At 39.8% G+C, this 20142-nt stretch overlaps 1 protein-coding gene across 4 annotated transcripts in view; it reads right to left on the bottom strand.

Annotated features, from left to right (window-relative positions):
* MITF (melanocyte inducing transcription factor) overlaps positions 1-19392 on the bottom strand; it is a 217959-nt gene extending 198567 nt beyond the window's left edge. For all 4 annotated transcript variants that reach the window (XM_070738196.1, XM_070738204.1, XM_070738197.1 and 1 more), the window contains exon 1: positions 19099-19392. In XM_070738196.1, coding sequence (XP_070594297.1) covers positions 19099-19202 — 104 coding nt within the window. In that variant the 5' untranslated portion in view covers positions 19203-19392. The remainder of the gene's footprint in view (positions 1-19098) is intronic.
* Positions 19393-20142: the final 750 nt, after the last annotated feature.

Below are 20142 nucleotides of genomic sequence, written 5' to 3'. Positions count from 1 at the left end.
CCCTTCATCTGATGGGAATGCTCTAGCCGCCCCCCCCCCCAAAAAAAAAACCCCAACCAAGTACTATAAGTCTTTTTACAGATATAATTGGCTTGCTGATTTTAGATACTGATCTATAAAGTTGCTCAATTTATACCCAGCACCTGCTAGCAACTATGCAATTAACCCACTCCATATTTGCACTGATTTACATGTGCAATTTTAAAATGATTTGTGGGCTACCAATGGTGTGAATGTTACCCTGCAGATAATGCAAGTGCTGTAAGTAGTGTCTCAAAAATACCACATAATCATGAATGTAATACTTAGAAACGCTTAGACATCAAAAGACTGACTAATATTCCTTAGCTTGGTTCACACTCAGTTGGGATGGGGAGACTGCTGACACAACAACAAACGTCCAGATTTAATAATTTTATGGTTGAGTTATTTGGTACATTTTTCATGTACGTGGTAATTAACTACCATCTTATTTGAGACTTATTTAGCATAAAAATTGTATGTCTCTACTTAGCTTAAGGATGTGAATCCTTAATTCCTCAATTGAGGAAACGGAAGATTATTCATGGATTTATTCAGCCTGGATTTATTCAGTAACTGGAAGCTATAATATGCCCATCCAAGCCACATTTAAAATATTTGTCCTGCTTAATTTATTTTTTAAGTTCTTTTAAAAAAATTAAAAATGGAAAGTTATGCTTCAAAGCACAGCCCCACCTTTAAGTGTAACCAGAGTTTCCATCAGCATATCTAAGTCTCATAGATACCTCACAGATATCCTTAGAAAATAAAATGTTGTGTGACTTTAGTTCATGCTTTGTCTCTGTTCTGCTTATCATAGCTGCCATTTTGTGAGAATGCCACAAAATATGCTTCATAATTCCAAATATGATGATGACTATGGTCATATATTCACATAAGTATGTGCATGATTATTCTCACACCGATAAACACACGTCTTCCAATTTTATCATTACTGCAAGTCTGTGAAACAGGTTCTGCTGAGAAACCACAATTGGACAAAGTTATATAATGGCCTTTATGCTAAATGAGCCTTGAAGATTCTCCAGATTCATCAATCTAATCATTCCACCAAAACACTGTTTTTAGGAGAAGTGGTTTATTCATTTGTTCTTCCCATTACAGTATCAGATAGCTGCTTTAACATAATTCCAAGATACATACAGAAAAAATATATAGAAAATATAAATAAAAATCTACTACCATGAAAATAAAAAGTTAGGTACTGTATATGTGAAATTTCTTTACTGATCCACAACTCAGTATTTATATTATCTAAATTACAGAAATAAAAACAATAATTGGGCAATACTGGATTCCATAATAACATATTAAATAACCCCCAAGATTTCAAAGAAATTGTAGGCAATTCTCTTAACAGTTCAGATGTTCTATCTACAACTATTTTTCTCACTATTTACATCATACTGCTCCATTTCATTAATAGAATAGCATAAATTCCAGTGTGAAAGTATATTGTTGATATAATGTTGATTGAATGCATTTCAATGGGGTTCACAGTCTACCACATGCCAGAATGGGATTTGTCTTGGGTAGCCAGGATATACAGTACCTAATATTCTGGGTTTTGCGATAGCCTTCATGGTAGATGCTCCCAATGGCAAATGGCCATTTGTCAGAAAGAGGAGTCACATTCCAAGTAGTTCTAATTCCCAATGGGATTTTTATGGGGCCCAAAGTCAATCCTGCAGGTAAACATGATATTAAAGTCTAATGTTTTGCTTTACGTCATGCAGGTTATTTATTTTTTTAATTAAAATAATACTTTAAAAAACTCACATAGGAAAGTTTCCCTCATTCAACTAGTAAGAAAGGATTCCAAGAGTACAGTGGCACTCTTATCCATCCATTTTTGGCTTAGCATGTTTGTGGATGTATTCAAAATACACTGTTCAAAAAAATAAAGGGAACACTCAAATAACACATCCTAAATCTGAATGAATGAAATATTCATTCGAAGTTGAATGTGCTGACAACAAAATGAAATTGATTGTCAATCAGTGTTGCTTCCTAAGTGGACAGTTTGATTTCACAGAAGTTTGATTTACTTAGAGCTATATTCTGTTCTTCAAGTGTTCCCTTTATTTATTTATTTTTTGAGCAGTATATGATTAAATAATTGGTGAACAATATATTCTAGATAGTGAGCCAGGTTGCTTTGATAATCTTGAAAAAAAATCCAGTGTCCTTTAGTGAATTTTGTAGAGGGTGGGGCTCTTGAATCTGAAGGATTCAAGATTCATACATAGATAAGCGACTACAGTACAAAAACTGTATGGATTTGACAAGTTTATAAAATAAAAGTGAAGAGAGCATATTCACAAGATATATAGTAAACAACTTATTTTCTTCAGTCAGAAGTAACTTCACAGTATCGCTAGTCCAATTCAAAAATTACTGGTAAGTTTATTTACTTTCATGCAGCCTGACATATAACACATTCTTAATAATAAAGAATGCCACATTTCTGAGAGCTCAGGCGGTATTTGAACAGAAAAATAGAATAATACGTTTTTTTAAATAGAAAAAGATAATGAAATCATGCTGGAGCTAAAGCTTTCCATTCAGCCCAAAATTACAGAGTCAGTTTTTGACATCTTCAGACAAAGATTCTTCTCTACAACCCTATGAAACACTGGTATCAATGATATCACAGGATTCAATGACCTGCTACCGCATCACAAAGATAGTTGTGTGAATAAGCCACAATTAGTTGGCCTTACAACCCACTCTAAATTATTAGTTTTCCTGTACAAACTTACAAAAACTGCCTTTACAATACAGTGATCCTTTACAGGATTTGCAAATCCATGAACTCAACCATATATTCCAAAAATATGACCATGATTATTTACTGAAAGCTAATGATACAGACTTCAGTTAGCTCCCAAAAGTCCCACCAACCAAGCTAATGGTGGGGATTTTCATTAGCCCAAACCCAGGAAGGTGGCAGGAAACACCTGGCAATACAGAAAAACAGTGTTAAAAGACTATGAGTTTCGCAATGGATGCTCTCTACATGGGGCTACCTTTGCAAAGTGTTCGGAAACTTCAGATCGTGCAGAATGCAGCTGCGAGAGCAATCATGGGCTTTTCCAAATATACCCATGTTACACCAACACTCCGTAGTCTGCATTGGTTGCCGATCAGTTTCCGGTCGCAATTCAAAGTGTTGGTTATGACCTATAAAGCCCTTCATGGCACCGGACCAGATTATCTCCAGGACCGCCTTCTGCTGCACGAATCACAGCGACCAGTTAGGTCCCACAGAGTGGGTCTTCTCCAGATCCCGTCAACTAAACAATGCCGCTTGGCATGACCCAGGGGAAGAGCCTTCTCTGTGGCGGCCCCAGCCCTCTGGAACCAACTCCCCCCAGAGATTAGAATTGCCCCCACCCTCCTTGCCTTTCGTAAGCTACTTAAAACCCACCTCTGCCACCAGGCATGGGGGAATTGAGATACCCTTTCCCCCCTAGGCCTTTACAATTTTATGCATGGTATGCCTGTATGTCTGTTTGGTTTTTATTATAATGGGTTTTTAATTGTTTTTAGTATTGGATTATTATTATATGCTGTCTTATTATTGCTGTTAGCCGCCCCGAGTCTCCGGAGAGGGGCGGCATACAAATCCAATCAATCAATCAATCAATCAATCAATAAATAAATAAATAAATAAAACCACAGCAAACAAATTGATTTAACAAATGTTGAACAAATCTCTGCTTTGACTTATTCTTCCATTAGTATAACTATCACAACAGAGGACTTTCCTATAATTTCCCCAAGAGAGGGAGAGGGGGAGGGAGGGGAGCAGGCAGTAACTGTTTCAGATGGTTTTCATGGCAATCTGTTTATCAAAGTTAAGGGGGGGGGGGAACTGCAGAATGACACACAATCTGGTTTCATTTACCGAATTGAGGAATCTTCTTATTTAGAATGCTGAATGGGAACAGAGTGATTTGGCACGCTTCCCTCTAATTTCTAACAATTGGGGAACTCATTCAACTGAGCATCACGTTGTTGATTTGGGACTGGCCAGATACTGGTACCTTTTGACTGCGATGGAAAATGAACTTCTTTATTTGATCAGTTTCTCAAATTACATTCAGTTCAAATATGAACCTATTTGAGTACTAATACAAAAAGCTGAATGATAAGGAAAAAGCAAATAAGATACAGGAAGAGGAAAAAGGTTTATTGATTACACAAGATTCTTCAGCAAATATTCAAATCGTATTTGAACAACAAGCATACAAACATGTCTATCTAAACTGTCAAGGATAAGATAGAGCAACTCAATCAACTAACATCCTGACACTAATATGAAGTAACTCCAGGCTGGCTCTGAGCCATAGGACAGTTGCCAATTCTGCTTCTGATTCACATATCTAAGATCTGTCAACGGAGGCCTTTTGACAACATGGACAAAATCAATCATTGCTGAGGGATTTCATTCTGATCCTATATCAGTACATTACATATATCTCCTGGTTTATGTTGTCTCGTAAGATGGTCTCTAGATTCCAAATCTTAAACTACACAGAGTTATATTTCCTCCATTCAATAAAGTCCAATTCTCAAAGACTGCTTGGACCAATCTCTGCAATTTCTTGGCAACGTTTTCCAAAAGCAGTTTGCCATTGTCTTCTCCTTCCTAATGTTGAGAGGATATGACTAGGCCAAGGTCATACAGCTGTATTTATTTATTTTAATTATTTTATTTCTTCAATTTCTATGCCACCCAACTCCCTAGGGACTCTAGGTGGCTCACAGCAAAAACATAAAGCATCAATAATAGTACAAAAACCTCTATATCTAAGCTGGGACTAGAACTAACCGTCTTCTGGTTTCTAGCCCAATGCCTTAACCACTACACCAAAGTGGTTCTCTAGAATGTACAGAATAGGCCAGAATGGGCCAGAATATCTCCAGGACCGCTTTCTGCTGCACGAATCCCAGTGACCAGTTAGGTCCCACAGAGTTGGCCTTCTCCGTCAACTAAACAATGTCGTTTGGTGGGACCCAGGGGAAGAGCCTTCTCTGTGGCGGCCCCGACCCTCTGGAACCAACTCCCCCCAGAGATCAGAATTGCCCCCACCCTCCTCGCCTTTCGTAAGCTCCTTAAAACCCACCTCTGTCATCAGGCATGGGGGAACTGAGATATTCTCTTCCCCAAAGGCCTATACAATTTATGCATGGTATGTTTGTGTGTATGTTTGGTTTTTTAAATTAGGGTCTTTTAAACTATTTTAAATATTAGATTTGTTATATGTTGTTTCACTACTGTTGTTAGCCGTCAACGGAGAGGGGCAGCATACAAATCTAATAAATAAATAAATAAAATCAAAAAATCAAAAGTCAATTGTGCTTATAACTACAACATATAATTCTCTTGCCCCAACCTCAGGTGGTTATTGTTGTAGGGAAAATAGAAGGCAAAAGTATTGGGTATATTTGCCTCTTTGAATTATATGTAAACAGGCAGGAAATAATAGTAGAAAGTGTGGTTAGTGTACATGGCAATACCTAGGGACATGAGAATAAAAAAGAAAGAACTAGAGAAAATCTCAAAATAGAAAGATCTACAAATGGAAGTACTGTACAACGACTTTGGCAAAAGGAACAAAGATAATACCAGCTGTAATAGGCACTTTGGGTGCAATCCCAAAACAACTTGGGCACCACTAGAATACCATGTGCATTGACAAAATCATGATCAGTCAATTGCAAAAGGCAGTTTAACCTGGACCAAGATATATTAACTATACCTTTAAAGAGTCAAACAACAACTTCTGTTTATCTCAGAAGAATTCAATAGGTGGACAAAAATGATAAATCCAGTGTATACTGTACATCTGACTATGTGACCAACCATCATAATAATAGCCAAAATGTGCCAAAACCATCATAATAATAGCCAAAATGTGCCAAAACCATCATAATAATAGCTAAAAGCCAAAACTGACTTTTAGTATTAGGTCAGGTAACATGAACAGATAAAGGAGAAAGAGAAGCAAATATTCATAGCCCAAATAATTACTAAGATTATGACTGTTCGGTGAGTAGCTAAATATTTTAATCATGTCTATTCATAAGTAGGTTGATAGACAAATAAACAAACAGGCAATACATTTTTTGTGTGTGTGACAAATGAATGGATATAAATATTAAAAGTATGACTGGGTTGCTTATTATCCATAGTTAATACAAGGATGATAAGAAACTGTGAATGTGGGACTGAGTTGCATTTTGTATCGTGAAATAAAGGAAAGAAACAGAGTAAAACAGTGAAAGTATAAAAGATGTTTACAACATCTCCAGTCCTACAAGGCAAAGGGCAGTGAACTTATTACCTAGTTAGCTAATGGAACTTCTGCCAAACAACAACAATAACAACAACCAAGCAGGGAGCACCAAGGACTTCGAAATAGATTTACAACTGACAGGCAGAGACAATGATTTAGAATAGTTGTTTCAACAGATCTACAAAAGAATTTGGCTGAAGCTTTAAAATTTAAAAGAAAATATTCTGCAGTTCAGGGCTGAATTCTTGGTGCTCTCTGAACTTGTTTACTTGCAGACATTTCATTGCCTAGCTAGATAAGATTATCAGTGTGAATACGTGTAGGAATTGCTACCTATTTATAAGTAGTAGTGGTGCAGTGCCAGCAATGGTGGGGATGTAGTTTCCTCCTTGGTGGTTCCATGATGGGAGTATTGTTTTCTGCCTGCTGATTCCTACTTTTCTGAACATGGACTGTTGGAGGGATGTATTTATAATTCTTAGTGCTCACGGGATTAAAAATGATAAAAAAGAAATACTATACTGAGAAAGTTAAAAAAAATAGCAAGGATGAAGGTAAAACTAATACAACTGGGAACATTTTTAAATCTACATATGGATTTGTGCTTTGTGCCTGGCTCAAATAAACATCATTATTAGCCTATACCAGGGGTAGGCAAAGTTGGCTCTTCTATGACTTGATATTCCTAGAGGTATCTGTAATATGGCAAATGATTTAGCTTTACTAGATAAGTGGTCAAACCAAATGTAAAATAATGCACTTGGGGAAAAGGAATCCTCACTCTGAGTATTGTATTGGCAGTTCTGGGTTAGCAAAAACTTCAGAAGAGAAGGATTTAGGGGTAGTGATTTCTGACAGTGTCAAAATGGGTGAACAGTGTGGTCAGGTGGTAGGAAAAGCAAGTAGAATGCTTGGCTGCATAGCTAGAGGTATAACAAGCAGGAAGAGGAAGATTGTGATCCTGTTGTATAGAGCGCTGGAGAGACCACATTTGGAATACTGTGTTCAGTTCTGGAGACCTCACCTACAAAAAGATATTGATAAAATTGAACGAGTCCAAAGACGGGCTACAAAAATGGTGGAAGGTCTTAAGCATGAAATTTATCAGGAAAGACTTAATGACTCAATCTGTATAGTCTGGAGGACAGAAGGGAAAGGGTGGACATGATTGAAACATTTAAATATGTTAAAGGTTCAGGAGGGAAGTGTTTTTCATAGGAAAGTGAACACAAGAACAAGGGAGCACAATCTGAGGTTAGTTGGGGGAAAGATTAGAAGCAACGTGAGAAAGTATTATTTTACTGAAAGAGTAGTAGATGCTTGGAACAAACTTCCAGCAGATGTGGTTGGTAAATCCACAGTAACTGAATTTAAACATGCCTGGGATAAACATATATCCATCCTAAGATAAAATACAGAAAATAGTATAAGGGCAGACTAGATGGACCAAGAGGTCTTTTTCTGCCATCAATCTTCTATGTTTCTATGTGGACTTCAACTCCCAGAATTCCTGAGCTAGCATGATTGGCTCAGGAATTCTGGAAGTTGAAGACCACAGGTCATAGAAGAGCCAACTTTGCCTACCCCTGCATATACCAGTGCTTCCCAAATCTGGGTGAATTACTCCATATTAACGAAAAGTGATTTTTCTTTAGTGTAATAATACATGAACTCATTCCCCTATCACAATAGGAATATTTAAATAAGGACTTTCTGGTAAGCAATTTTGAATAATAAAGGAAAACGTTTTCCCTACGCAGAGAACAGCAAAAGGATGATTGGGGGACTGGAGGCTAAAACATATGAAGAACTATTGCAGGAATTAGGTGTGTCTAATTTAATGAAAATGACCAGGAGAGACATGATAGTAATCTTCCAATATCTAAGGAGCTGTCACAAAAAAGAAGGGGTCAGTGTATACTCCAAAGTACCTGAAAGCAGGACAAGACACAATGGATGGAAGCTAATCATGGAGAGAACCAACCTAGAAGTAAGGAGAACAATGAACCAGTGTAAGGGCTTGCCTCCAAAAGTTGTGGATGCTCCAACACTGGAGCATTTTAAGAAGAAACTGGACAATCATTTGTCCGAAGGGGTTTATGATTTCCTGCTTGAGCAGAGGGTTGGACTAGAAGACCTCCAAGGCCCCTTCCAACTCTGTTATCCTATTCTGTAAAGCAGAGGTCTTCAAACTGGCTGGAGATCTCTGGGAATTGAAGTCCACAAGTCTTAAAGTTGCCACATTTGGAGAGCCCTGCTGTAAAGAATAAATGGCTAATGACTTAAATACAAAACTTAAAGACCAACATGAAAGAAGAATGCGGAATTGGATTGGTTATAAGGAGAGAATTAAGAAAGAGTGAATTGCAAAATAATGAAGAGAAGGGAAATATTGAAAAGATTGTGGGGTAAATGAGATCCTTAGAAATAGAGTGGTAAGAAACTTAAAAAACCAAAGGCAATGCCTGAAGTAGTATACGAATGCGGTGAAAGAAAGGATGGTTTGCAATTTTCTTATTTCATACCTTTAATTTCTTTGATATTATTTCCTCCTTCTTTTCTGTGCCCACAGGATAATGTTCAATAAGTCCAATATGTAACCAATTCAGCAGGCATATTTGCCCTCAGTGTTTCCAATATAAATAGCAATTGGAGATTATTTGGAAGAAAAACCTGTATCTTTAAATAATGTTCAGTAGGTGTTTGCTCAAACTGACTCAACATTGTAGATTTTCATAGATACGATGACAGCAGGCCCAAAAAATATCTAGCACAAAATATCCCATTGTACTAAGCCCGCCAACGTTATGGCTTAATATGATATGTAAACTGAGACAATGCCTGACTCACGTAATGAACCATGTCATGTTTTGGTTGCTATGACCTTAGTGGGCAACATGATTCTAGCCACTGCGATTTGTAACCCATAGCTGATGGCTGATTATAGTCTCAAACATACCATTTTTTGGGAAAGTGAGAAAGCAGTAGATTCAGAGTTCAAGATGTATCTGATTCTTTCCGTGGGATTTCCTGTATCTTTAGCATTTCTAGGTTATCTGGTAGGATTGGACCCTGATGCACTATTTACAGAAGTTTTGGTCCCATGCTTTGAACATCTACAGAATACTTTGAGTTAGAACATGCCCATTGTTTTAAAGAATGAGTTGGTTGGATGCATACAAAATAAGCAAATGCATACAAGATAATTTTCTATATAAATAGGAAAAAGGATAGGAGTTGGCGACTGTGATTTGGGATGGGAATGCTCAACAAGTCTAAAAGTGTAGTGACAGTCCTCAGCTGTTTCTAAACCTAAAAATGACATAGTGGCAGCATACAGTACATTTGCTTCATTTATATAAAATGTTTCATTTAACATTTCTAACCTGTTAAATTAAAAGTGTTGGTTATGACCTATAAAGCCCTTCATGGCACCGGACCAGATTATCTCAGGGACTGCCTTCTGCTGCACGAATCCCAGCGACCAGTTAGGTCCCACAGAGTGGATCTTCTCCAGGTCCCGTCAACTAAAGAATGTCGCTTGGCGGGACCCAGGGGAAGAGCCTTCTCTGTGGCGGCCCCGGCCCTCTGGAACCAATTCCCCCCAAAGATTAGAATTGCCCCTACCCTCCTTGCCTTTCGTAAGCTGCTTAAAACCCACCTCTGCCGTCAGGCATGGGGGAATTGAGACCCTCTTCCCCCTAGGCCTTTACAATTCTATGCATGGTATGTATGTATGTATGTATGTATGTATGTATGTATGTATGTATGTATGTATGGTTGGTTTTTTATATTAATGGGTTTTTAATTGTTTCTAACAGCAGACTACTATTGTACACTGCTTTATTGTTGCTGTTAGCCGCCCCGAGTCTCCAGAGAGGGGCGGCATACAAATCCAATAGATAGATAGATAGATAGATAGATAGATAGATAGATAGATAGATAGATAGATAGATAGATAGATAGATAGATAGATAGATAGATAGATAGATAGATAGATAGATAGATAGATAGAGATAGATAGATGATAGATAGATAGATAGATAGATAGATAGATAGATAGATAGATAGATAGATAGATAGATAGATAGATAGATAGATAGATAGATAGATAGATAGATAGATAAATGAATGAACCCTTCCCATCTCCACCCCATTATATACTGGTTCCTATATTAGCTAATTTTTGCTAATTTCAATGTTAGCAGTGATCATTTTAATGTTTTACGTTCTCATTTTTATCATGCTGTAAGAATTATCTTGATAGCGAGATGGGTGGCATATAAATTTAATAAATAAACTCTGGGCACATTATAGCAAGTTAAAACGAGAAATGCAGGAAAATAATCACAAAAGCAACAATAAATCAGTAATAATCCATCACCTTCTCCACAAGATGGAGATCAATAAAAATTAGCCAGGATTAAAAACCTGAAGAAATAAATCTCTTTAAATTTGTCCTAAAAACCATGAGGCTTAATGAAACCCCTAACTATAGAATAAAAGAAGGAAACAACAGAGAATGAGGTGGCTGGATGGAGTCACTGAAGCAGTTGGTGTGAGCTTAAATGGACTCCGGAGAATGATAGAGGACAAGAAGTGCTGAAGGAACATTTTCCATAGGGTTGGAATGGGTCGGACATGACTTTGCAACTAACAAGAACAAGTGTAGAATCAGGACTCCTGCTGTAGAAGCAATTCTTCCTGAAATCATTAGAGTTCGTAAAAAGTATCCATACCAGTGGTGGGTTGCTATTGGTTTGCACGGGTTTGGTGAACCGGTAGCAGTGGCGGGAAGCTCCACCCACCCAGACATCATTAAAAATAATAATAATAATAATAATTTATTAGATTTGTATGCCGCCCCTCTCCGAGGACTTGGAGCGGCTCACAACAACAATACAACATGTACAAATCTAATGTTAAAAAACAATTTAAAACCCTTATTATGAAAAGAAAAACAATCACACAACCTAACAGACCATACATAAAACCATAGTAGCTGTTCTGCGCATGGGCAGAGGGGTCATACCTGCATGCTCCCGCTCCCGAACCAATAGCAAAAGTAAGTGGAACCCACTACTGATCCACACCTTGATAGCTTACACTTACTCTTCAGGATCACGAATCCTAGTGACCGGTTAGGTCCCACAGAGTGGGCCTTCTCCGGGTCCCATCGACTAAACAATGTCGTCTGGTGGGACCCAGGGGAAGAGCCTTCTCTGTGGTGGCTCTGACCCTCTGGAACCAGCTCCCCCCAGAGATTAGGATTGCCCCCACCCTCCTTGCCTTTCGTAAACTCCTTAAAACCCACCTCTGCCGTCAGGCATGGGGAAATTGAAACATCTCCCCCTTTCCCATGTAGTTTCTGTGTATGATTCGACTGTGTGCTTGTTTTTTATATATTGGGGTTTCTTTTGGATTTTTTAACTTAGAACTGTAATTTAGATTGCTAAATAATAGATTTGTTACTATGTATTGTTTACCAGTCAATGAAGCGGTGGAAGTGATGTGCCGGTGCCTGGAGGCTGTTGGGGCCTGGATGGGTGTCAACAGACTCAAGCTCAACCCGGATAAGACGGAGTGGCTGTGGGTTTTGCCTCCCAAGGACAATTCCATCTGTCCGTCCATTACCCTGGGGGGGAATTATTGACCCCCTCAGAGAGGGTCCGCAACTTGGGCGTCCTCCTCGATCCACAGCTCACATTAGAACAACACCTTTCAGCTGTGGCGAGGGGGGCGTTTTCCCAGGTTCGCCTGGTGCACCAGTTGCGGCCCTATCTGGACCGGGACTCATTGCTCACAGTCACTCATGCCCTCATCACCTCGAGGTTCGACTACTGTAATGCTCTCTACATGGGGCTACCTTTGAAAAGTGTTCGGAAACTTCAGATCGTGCAAAATGCAGCTGCGAGAGCAGTCATGGGCCTACCTAGCCCATGTTTCACCATCACTCCGCAGTCTGCATTGGCTGCCGATCAATTTCCGGTCACAATTCAAAGTGTTGGTTATGACCTTTAAAGCCCTTCATGGCATCGGACCAGAATATCTCCGAGACCGCCTCCTGCCGCACGAATCCCAGCGACCGATTAGGTCCCAAAGAGTGGGCCTTCTCCGGGTCCCGTCAACTAAACAATGTCGGTTGGCGGGCCCCAGGGGAAGAGCCTTCTCTGTGGCGGCACCGGCCCTCTGGAACCAACTCCCCCCGGAGATTAGAACTGCCCCTACTCTTCCTGCCTTCCGTAAACTCCTTAAAACCCACCTTTGCCGTCAGGCATGGGGGAACTGAACATGGCACGTTTAATTTATGCATGGTATGTCTGTGTGTGTGTCTGTTAGCATATGGGGTTTTTAAATATTTAAATATTTTAAATTTGTCTGATTGCTTATGATTTGTTTTTACATGTTGTGAGCCGCCCCGAGTCTTCGGAGAGGGGCGGCATACAAATCTAAGTAATAAATAAATAAATAAATAAATAAATAAATAAATAAATAAATAAATAAATAAATAAATAAATAAATAAATAAATAAATAAATAAATAAATAAATAAATAAATAAATAAATAAATAAATAAATAAATAAATAAATAAATAAATAAATAAATAAATAAATAAATAAATAAATAAATAAATAAATAAATAAATAAATAAATAAATAAATAAATAAATAAATAAATTGTTGTGAGCCGCCCCGAGTCTACGGAGAGGGGCGGCATATATATCCAATAAATCTAATCTAATCTAATCTAATCAATCCTTGGCAAAATTTCAGAAGTTGCAATAGAAGCAACATGTTGGAATAATAAGAGCAGAATTACATGTCTTATACTATCAAACATGCACAAATTCTCAGACGCAAATCACAGTGTCAGTATTAAGACTCAGCTTCGGATGAAGCAGATTATTTGTACTCTTTGCAATTTTAATTTCAACAGCGAGGACTTGATTAGGGCATTCTCAGAACATGGAAAAGAAAACGCTGTTCGAAACATGCCAAAGGAGCAACAGACTATCTTTATTTCTTAAGCAAGGCCTAAGCCCATCACTTAGGGAAGCTAGATACAAGCTTCCAACTTACTCACAGAGATCTCATCTTAATGTAATCAAGGTGGACTGTTTCCAAGATTTCCTGGCATTTATCCTGATTAATGAGATGTATGAATCATATGCTGCTGTTCAGTACTTAACAGACCTGGGCATGGGATGAAAAGAAAGCTGGTCATTCTAATAGATAACCATGAGCTATGAACTTATAGGTGGGGGTGCATTCCTCTTGGCCCTATTATATTTCTCATTAGCTTTTGATACCATCAACTACGTAGGGACTGCAAAGTGAAAGAACAATTCTGCTGCCGTGGGTGCTTCTGGTCAATATTAATGAGAAGACGAGTGGTACCACTCTCTGACGATTTATAGAAACATAGAAGTCTGACGGCAGAAAAAGACCTCATGTTCCATATAGTCTGCCCTTATACTATTTTCTGTATTTTATCTTAGGATGGATATATGTTTATCCCAGGCATGTTTAAATTCAGTTACTGTGGATTTATCTACCACGTCTGCTGGAAGTTTGTTCCAAGGATCTACTACTCTTTCAGTAAAATAATATTTTCTCATGTTGCTTTTGATCTTTCCCCCAACTAACTTCAGATTGTGTCCCCTTATTCTTGTGTTCACTTTCCTATTAAAAACACTTCCCTCCTGGACCTTATTTAACCCTTTAACATATTTAAATGTTTCGATCATGTCCCCCCTTTTCCTTCTGTCCTCCAGACTATACAGATTGAGTTCATTAAGTCTTTCCTGATACGTTTTATGCTTAAGACCTTCCACCATTCTTGTAGCCTGTCTTTGGACCCGTTCAGTTATGTCAATATCTTTTTGTAGATGAGGTCTCCAGAACTGAACACAGTATTCCAAATGTGGTCTCACCAGCACTCTATATAGCAGGATCATAATCTCCCTCTTCCTGCTTGTTATACCTCTAGCTATGCAGCCAAGCATCCTACTTGCTTTCCCTACTGCCTGACTGCACTGTTCACCCATTTTGAGACTTTCAGAAATCACTACCCCTAAATCCTTTTCTTCTGAAGTTTTTGCTAACACAGAACTGCCAATACAATACTCAGATTGAGGATTCCTTTTCCCCAAGTGCATTATTTTACATTTGGAAACATTAAACTGCAGTTTCCATTGCTTTGACCATTTATCTAGTAAAGCTAAATCATTTACCATATTACAGACGCCTCCAGGAATATCAACCCTATTGCACACTTTAGAGTCATCGGCAAATAGGCAAACCTTCCCTACCAAACCTTCCCCTATGTCACTCACAAACATATTAAAAAGAATAGGACCCAGACATCTTCGACATCTGTATGAAGTCACTGCTGGGAGGTCATCTCCCAGTTTGGCATGAAGTGGCGTATATGTATACACTGAAGGTATTCAACTTTATGTTGCCACCTAGGCCACAGGTATCAAACTCGCAGTATCATGTTAACTTCACAGACCTGGGGTGGGTGTGGTCTGTGAGTGGCACATGCGGTCCACGGGCCACCAAGCTTGACATCCTGCCTTAGGACGACTCTTAATGGTCTGTATGGATGAACTTGTAGATAAGACAAAGAGCCAGTATCTAGGCCCCTATCATGCAAAAGTTGTATGAACTAATAGAAGGGGTATAGAGATAATCTCTAAAGGAATACTCTTTTGGATTTTGTTTTGTTTTTTGAAAAGTTAAAGTAAAGGAAGGAAGAAGCTCTTTCAGATTTGAAAGATTCTGTTCCTATAACTTTATAATAAAGGTAGTGTCAAGGCCCCAAAGGCCAAAGTCTCTAATTCCACATGATGGCTTCGGCCTGACAGGTAGTCAGGTAGACAGGTAGATCTGTATTCGAGGACTATCTCAAAGGTAGTCTTGGAAGTCTAAAAATACTTCTCTTGCACAACAGTTGTAAGCAGCTTTTTCTCCTGACTCTCAAGATCATTCCCACAAACATTATCAAAAAAGAGATGCTGTGAAACCAGAGATAAGATATGGATGAGTAGAAGGAAGTTCTCACTTTATCTCAGCAAGAGGAAGCAACTGTTTGTTTAGAAACACGGTGGCTCCAAGATAGTGCTAGCATTAACTGTGTAAGAAGTTGGTCCACAACATGGGGGGGTCCTCTTGGGCTCACAACGTCTACCTGAATAGTAGGTAGAAATGCTGCCCAAGTGATACTTTGACCAGTTGAGAGTGGTATACTGTTGCTGCCTTACCTGGACCAAATTATGTCTATATCTTCAGGTTATCGCCATATATCTTGGTTACTGTAACTAAATGAGACTACCTTTGAAAATGAAATCTCAGTTGGTAGAAAATGCAATGGATAGATTAATATGAAGTTGTCAGGCACAAAGAACCAGAAACACTCACTAAGTTCAGATTTTATGACTGCTACCTATACACTTGAACCTGGTCAACTAATTGTCAAAGTTAAATTGGCACAAGATAAGAATCAATGGAATTCATGGGAAGCTGGAGTTGGATCTCTTGTGGCTGTGCAATGATTCCAGACTGATGACACGTTTAACCCCGCCTTCTAGCTCAGCCTACTCATCTCCTACAGAAGTTAAATAAAGGAACGTTAATGATCCAGATAGCTTAAGGGCTGATGATCTGAAGGACTGCCTCCTCATTATGGTGAACCAGTTCGACCATTTAGGCCTTCAAGAGAAGCCTTTTTGAAGGTCTGTACTATTTATTTACTCGCTGCCATTGGCAGAGGTCTGTTACGTCTGGTTCACTTAGTTCTTTCCTAACTATGCCACACACTTCAGAAATTTGGCCTCCACTTTCTGCATTTACAAAGATTCATTTCCTTCACTAGGATAGTTGTTAATTGATATTATTATTATTATTATTATTATTATTATTATTATTATTATTATTATTATTATTTCAATTTGAATGCTGCCCCTCTCCGAAGACTGAATTTCAATGTATGCATTTAATTGTTTAGAGACATGAGTATTTAATTGAGTAGAAAAGCAAGCTATAAATTGAATAGTTTATGTGACAGCCAGCTGTCATTTAAGAAGAAAGAGAGGGATCTTCAGCCAGAGCCTTTCATTTATATCAGCAACAACTTTAGCTATGTTTATACATTTCAAATTGTTAATATTTTGTGTTATATTATTAGCCATCCTAAGTGCCCTATGAGTAGAAGGGGAAAATAAAAATTGTAATAATATTTTTTTTTTAAACCAATTAGTATAATATATGAATCCAGCCACACTCTTCTTTATTGTATCTTGCATTGTCATTTCATGCTAATGGATCTATACATGGGGTCCAAAAAAAATTATTTAGTGTATATGAATGTTTCTGAATGGTGTAATCCAGTGTTTCCCAACCTTAGCAACTTGAAGATATCTGGACTTCAACTCCGAAAATTCCCCAGCCAGCATTTGCTGGCTGGGGAATTCTGGGAGTTGAAGTCCAAATATCTTCAAGTTCCTAAGGTTGGGAAACACTGGTGTAATCGATACATAGGATCAAGAAAACTATTCATTCATCAAGCTCTATAGCATCGTTCCAGTGCAAAATAACTAGGTTCCCACTATTGTACCAATCAGAGTCAGAATAGACTCTGGGCTAACTTTATTAGCCAAAAATGTGACTGGACACACAAGGAATTTGTCTTTGGTGCATATGCTCTCAGTGTACATAAATATACACTGCTCAAAAAAATAAAGGGAACACTTAAACAACACAATATAACTCCAAGTAAATCAAACTTCTGTGAAATCAAACTGTCCACTTAGGAAGCAACAATGATCGATAATCAATTTCACATGCTGTTGTGCACATTCAACTTTGTACAGAACAAAGTATTCAATGAGAATATTTCATTCATTCAGATCTAAGATGTGTTCTTTGAGTGTTCCCTTTATTTTTTTGAGCAATATATACATGTATGTATGTACACACATTTGGCAAGAATCATGAGGTACAACACTTAATAGAATAGAGCTGGAAGGGACCTTGGAGATCTTCTAGTCCAGCCCCCTGCTCAAAGCAGGAGATCCTCTATCACTTCAGACAAGTGACTGGGCTAACAGTTCAATGGTATAGCAACCCTTGTGATACAAAATGTGATCAGCCCGTCCAAGGCAGACCCAGACCTCAGAGTTTTTCCTCTCTCCGCTCTGCCTTGCTTAGTACGCATGCAACTATCAGTGGAAATCTGTAACTCCCAGCAGAGGCCAGATAATGCCTCTGGTGAGAGGTCCAACAATACCCTTTACATAATACCAGCCACAGCTCTTGGCCCCTCCTTCCTCGCCCAAACACACACTAAACAAAACTCCTATTATGACAAGGAACCACTCGCTAAATGGCTGCTTTTATAGCCCGGACTGTTTCCTTTCAATATTTGTACTATCTTTTTTTTCCTTTTTAAAAAAAAGTCTTTTGTTACAAATAGCCTGAAAATACCAATAGACACATCCAGGATTCTTCTGCAGCCCTCCCTCTTTCTCTCTCTCTCTCTCCCACTCCCCTTTCCACTTACCCCCACCCACCGGCTGTCAGAGGGTGTCGTAGTTTTGAATGAGAAGCAGGAGGAACCTGGAAAGAATGGGGGTGCGCTGAGAGCTGAGGGATCCCTCTCTTTTACCATACACACTTGCTACCCCACAGACACCCTCCCACCCACCCCCGGGGCAAACTGGCAGACCCCTTTCTACCCAGTAGGCCAACAACAAACCCACCCGCGCGCTACCGGCACACCGTGCAAAGCCAAACAACAACAAAAGTCCACGCGAACTTGAGAAGCAAACCACTTGCGTTAGGATTTTCTTTCTTTCTTTCTTTCTTTCTATCTTCCTTTCTTTCTTTCCTTCCTTCCTTCCATTCTTCTTTCTTTCTTTCTTTCCTTCCTTCTATTCTTCTTTCTTTCTTTCTTACTTGCTTTCTTTCCTTCCTTCCATTCTTCCTTCTTTCTTTCTTTCCATTCTTTCTTTCTTTTTCTTTCTTTCCTTCCTTGCTTGCTTCTTTCTTTCTTTCTTTTTACCTTTCTTTCTCTTTCATTTTCTAGTCAGCAATAATAAAAACAAAGAGCCAAAGCCACCTGCGCTACGGACAGGGTTTCTCTCCCCACCCCCTCCACCATCCGACCCGGCTCCCCCGGGCTGGAAGTTATTTTTTCTTCTTTCCCGAACGGCGATCGGAAATCGAGCGAGGGGATCTCGAGTCCCCGAGAGAGGACCAGCTCTCCACGACCGCGGGCCGACGAAGGGGAGGAGGCATTCCCGAGCGAAAGGAAAGAGGGCGAGCGACCCGGGAAAGAGGCAGCTGGACGGGCGAGGGAAAAGGAGGCAAAAGCCCCCCTGGACGAAGGGGGGGGGAGACAGAAAGAAGGGTGGCTGGCAAAAAAGGAGCCCATGCACCCACCCCCTCCGGTCTTGATTTACCCGCTTAATGCCCTTCAAAAGGGGGGGGGGGTCTTACAATTATGAAAAGGTGCAAAAGATGTCTCGCTCCAGCCTGCCGGACGAGGCGATCGATTAGAGGACGTTTTAAGGGGTATTTAGATCATTGCATTCATTTGGTTGTGAGCCGCCCAGCGATCTCCGGGAGTGGGGCGGCATATAAAACCAAATAATTAATCAATCAATTAATAAAAAGCCAACATTTGTGGAGGGCTGAGGAAAGTCAGTGGATTTTTTTTGGGGGGGGGTAGGCAGGAAAGGAGCGCGCACCTGTTTTTCAGCGGCTGACTTTTCAGCTCATAGTAGATCTTGGGCTCCTCGTGGAACTCCTCGCCCACCTCGAAGTCCGGCACGATGCCCGATTCCGCCTGCATGACCCCCCTCGTCTCGTTCCGCGCCCCCAGCGGGAAGGGGCTGGGCGGGTGGCAAAGCAGCGCGCCGGTTCCTCCCGACAAAAGCGTAGCCTTGCTCACGGAACGCTGGCCACGCGCACTTGCTCCACTCGCTCGCCTTTATTTGCCGACTCGGCTGCCTTTTCGTACTGCTATGCCCGCGACTGACTCCGCGGGCGTCCGCCCCCTTCGCCCACACCTCCCTCCCGCTGCCTCCTGGGAGTCGTAGTCTTTCTGAGGGGACGAGCTCAGCCGCTCCGCCCGAAGAGACACTACGGCTCCCAAAAGGCTAATGGGAGCGTGACGTAAGCCGAGGGCGGAGCCGAAAGAGACACCGGCAGGCGTCCTGTCAATGTCAGCAAAAGCGCTGGCCAAGGGTATTTCGGTGGCGGAGAGGGGGGCGCGAGGCTGAGCTGCTTTCCTAGAATGAAAAACACCTTCCAGGAAAATTAAGCTCTGCGTCTTTCATTTGGAGACCAGCCCTGTTTGCGCTCTGCACCTGAGCAGGGGTGCCCTCTCCTCTGTCCCAAAGTCCCTTTCTTATTCCCTTGGTATTTTACTCGTTGCCAGTGTCAAGGCATTTCAGAAATGCCTCAGCTTCTTTAATATGTGCCAGAATCTGTATTTAAGTTTCCTCAGAGACCATTCCTTCAGGGTATGACTTGCTTAAGCAGTGAAGTCAAGTCACCACACATTATGTTTTGAAACATTGAAGTTGCCTTGCAGGGAAAAAAACCCCACATGCACATAGCCGAATACAAAAATCTCCTATCTAGGTACATACTGATTTAAAGCTTTTATTGGCATTTTATTTTTTATTTTTAAATTTACAAAGCATCTCAACAAATCTGTTCTGGTTGCCGCTTACATTTTACTATTTATTGGATTTTTAAGGATTAGTTATGTATTTGATGCTATATGC

Source organism: Erythrolamprus reginae, chromosome 2 (assembly GCF_031021105.1).
Source record: "Erythrolamprus reginae isolate rEryReg1 chromosome 2, rEryReg1.hap1, whole genome shotgun sequence".
Taxonomy (NCBI): Eukaryota; Metazoa; Chordata; class Lepidosauria; order Squamata; family Dipsadidae; genus Erythrolamprus; species Erythrolamprus reginae.
Note: the sequence above shows the minus strand (reverse complement) of the source record. Positions and strands in the feature narration are given on the sequence as shown.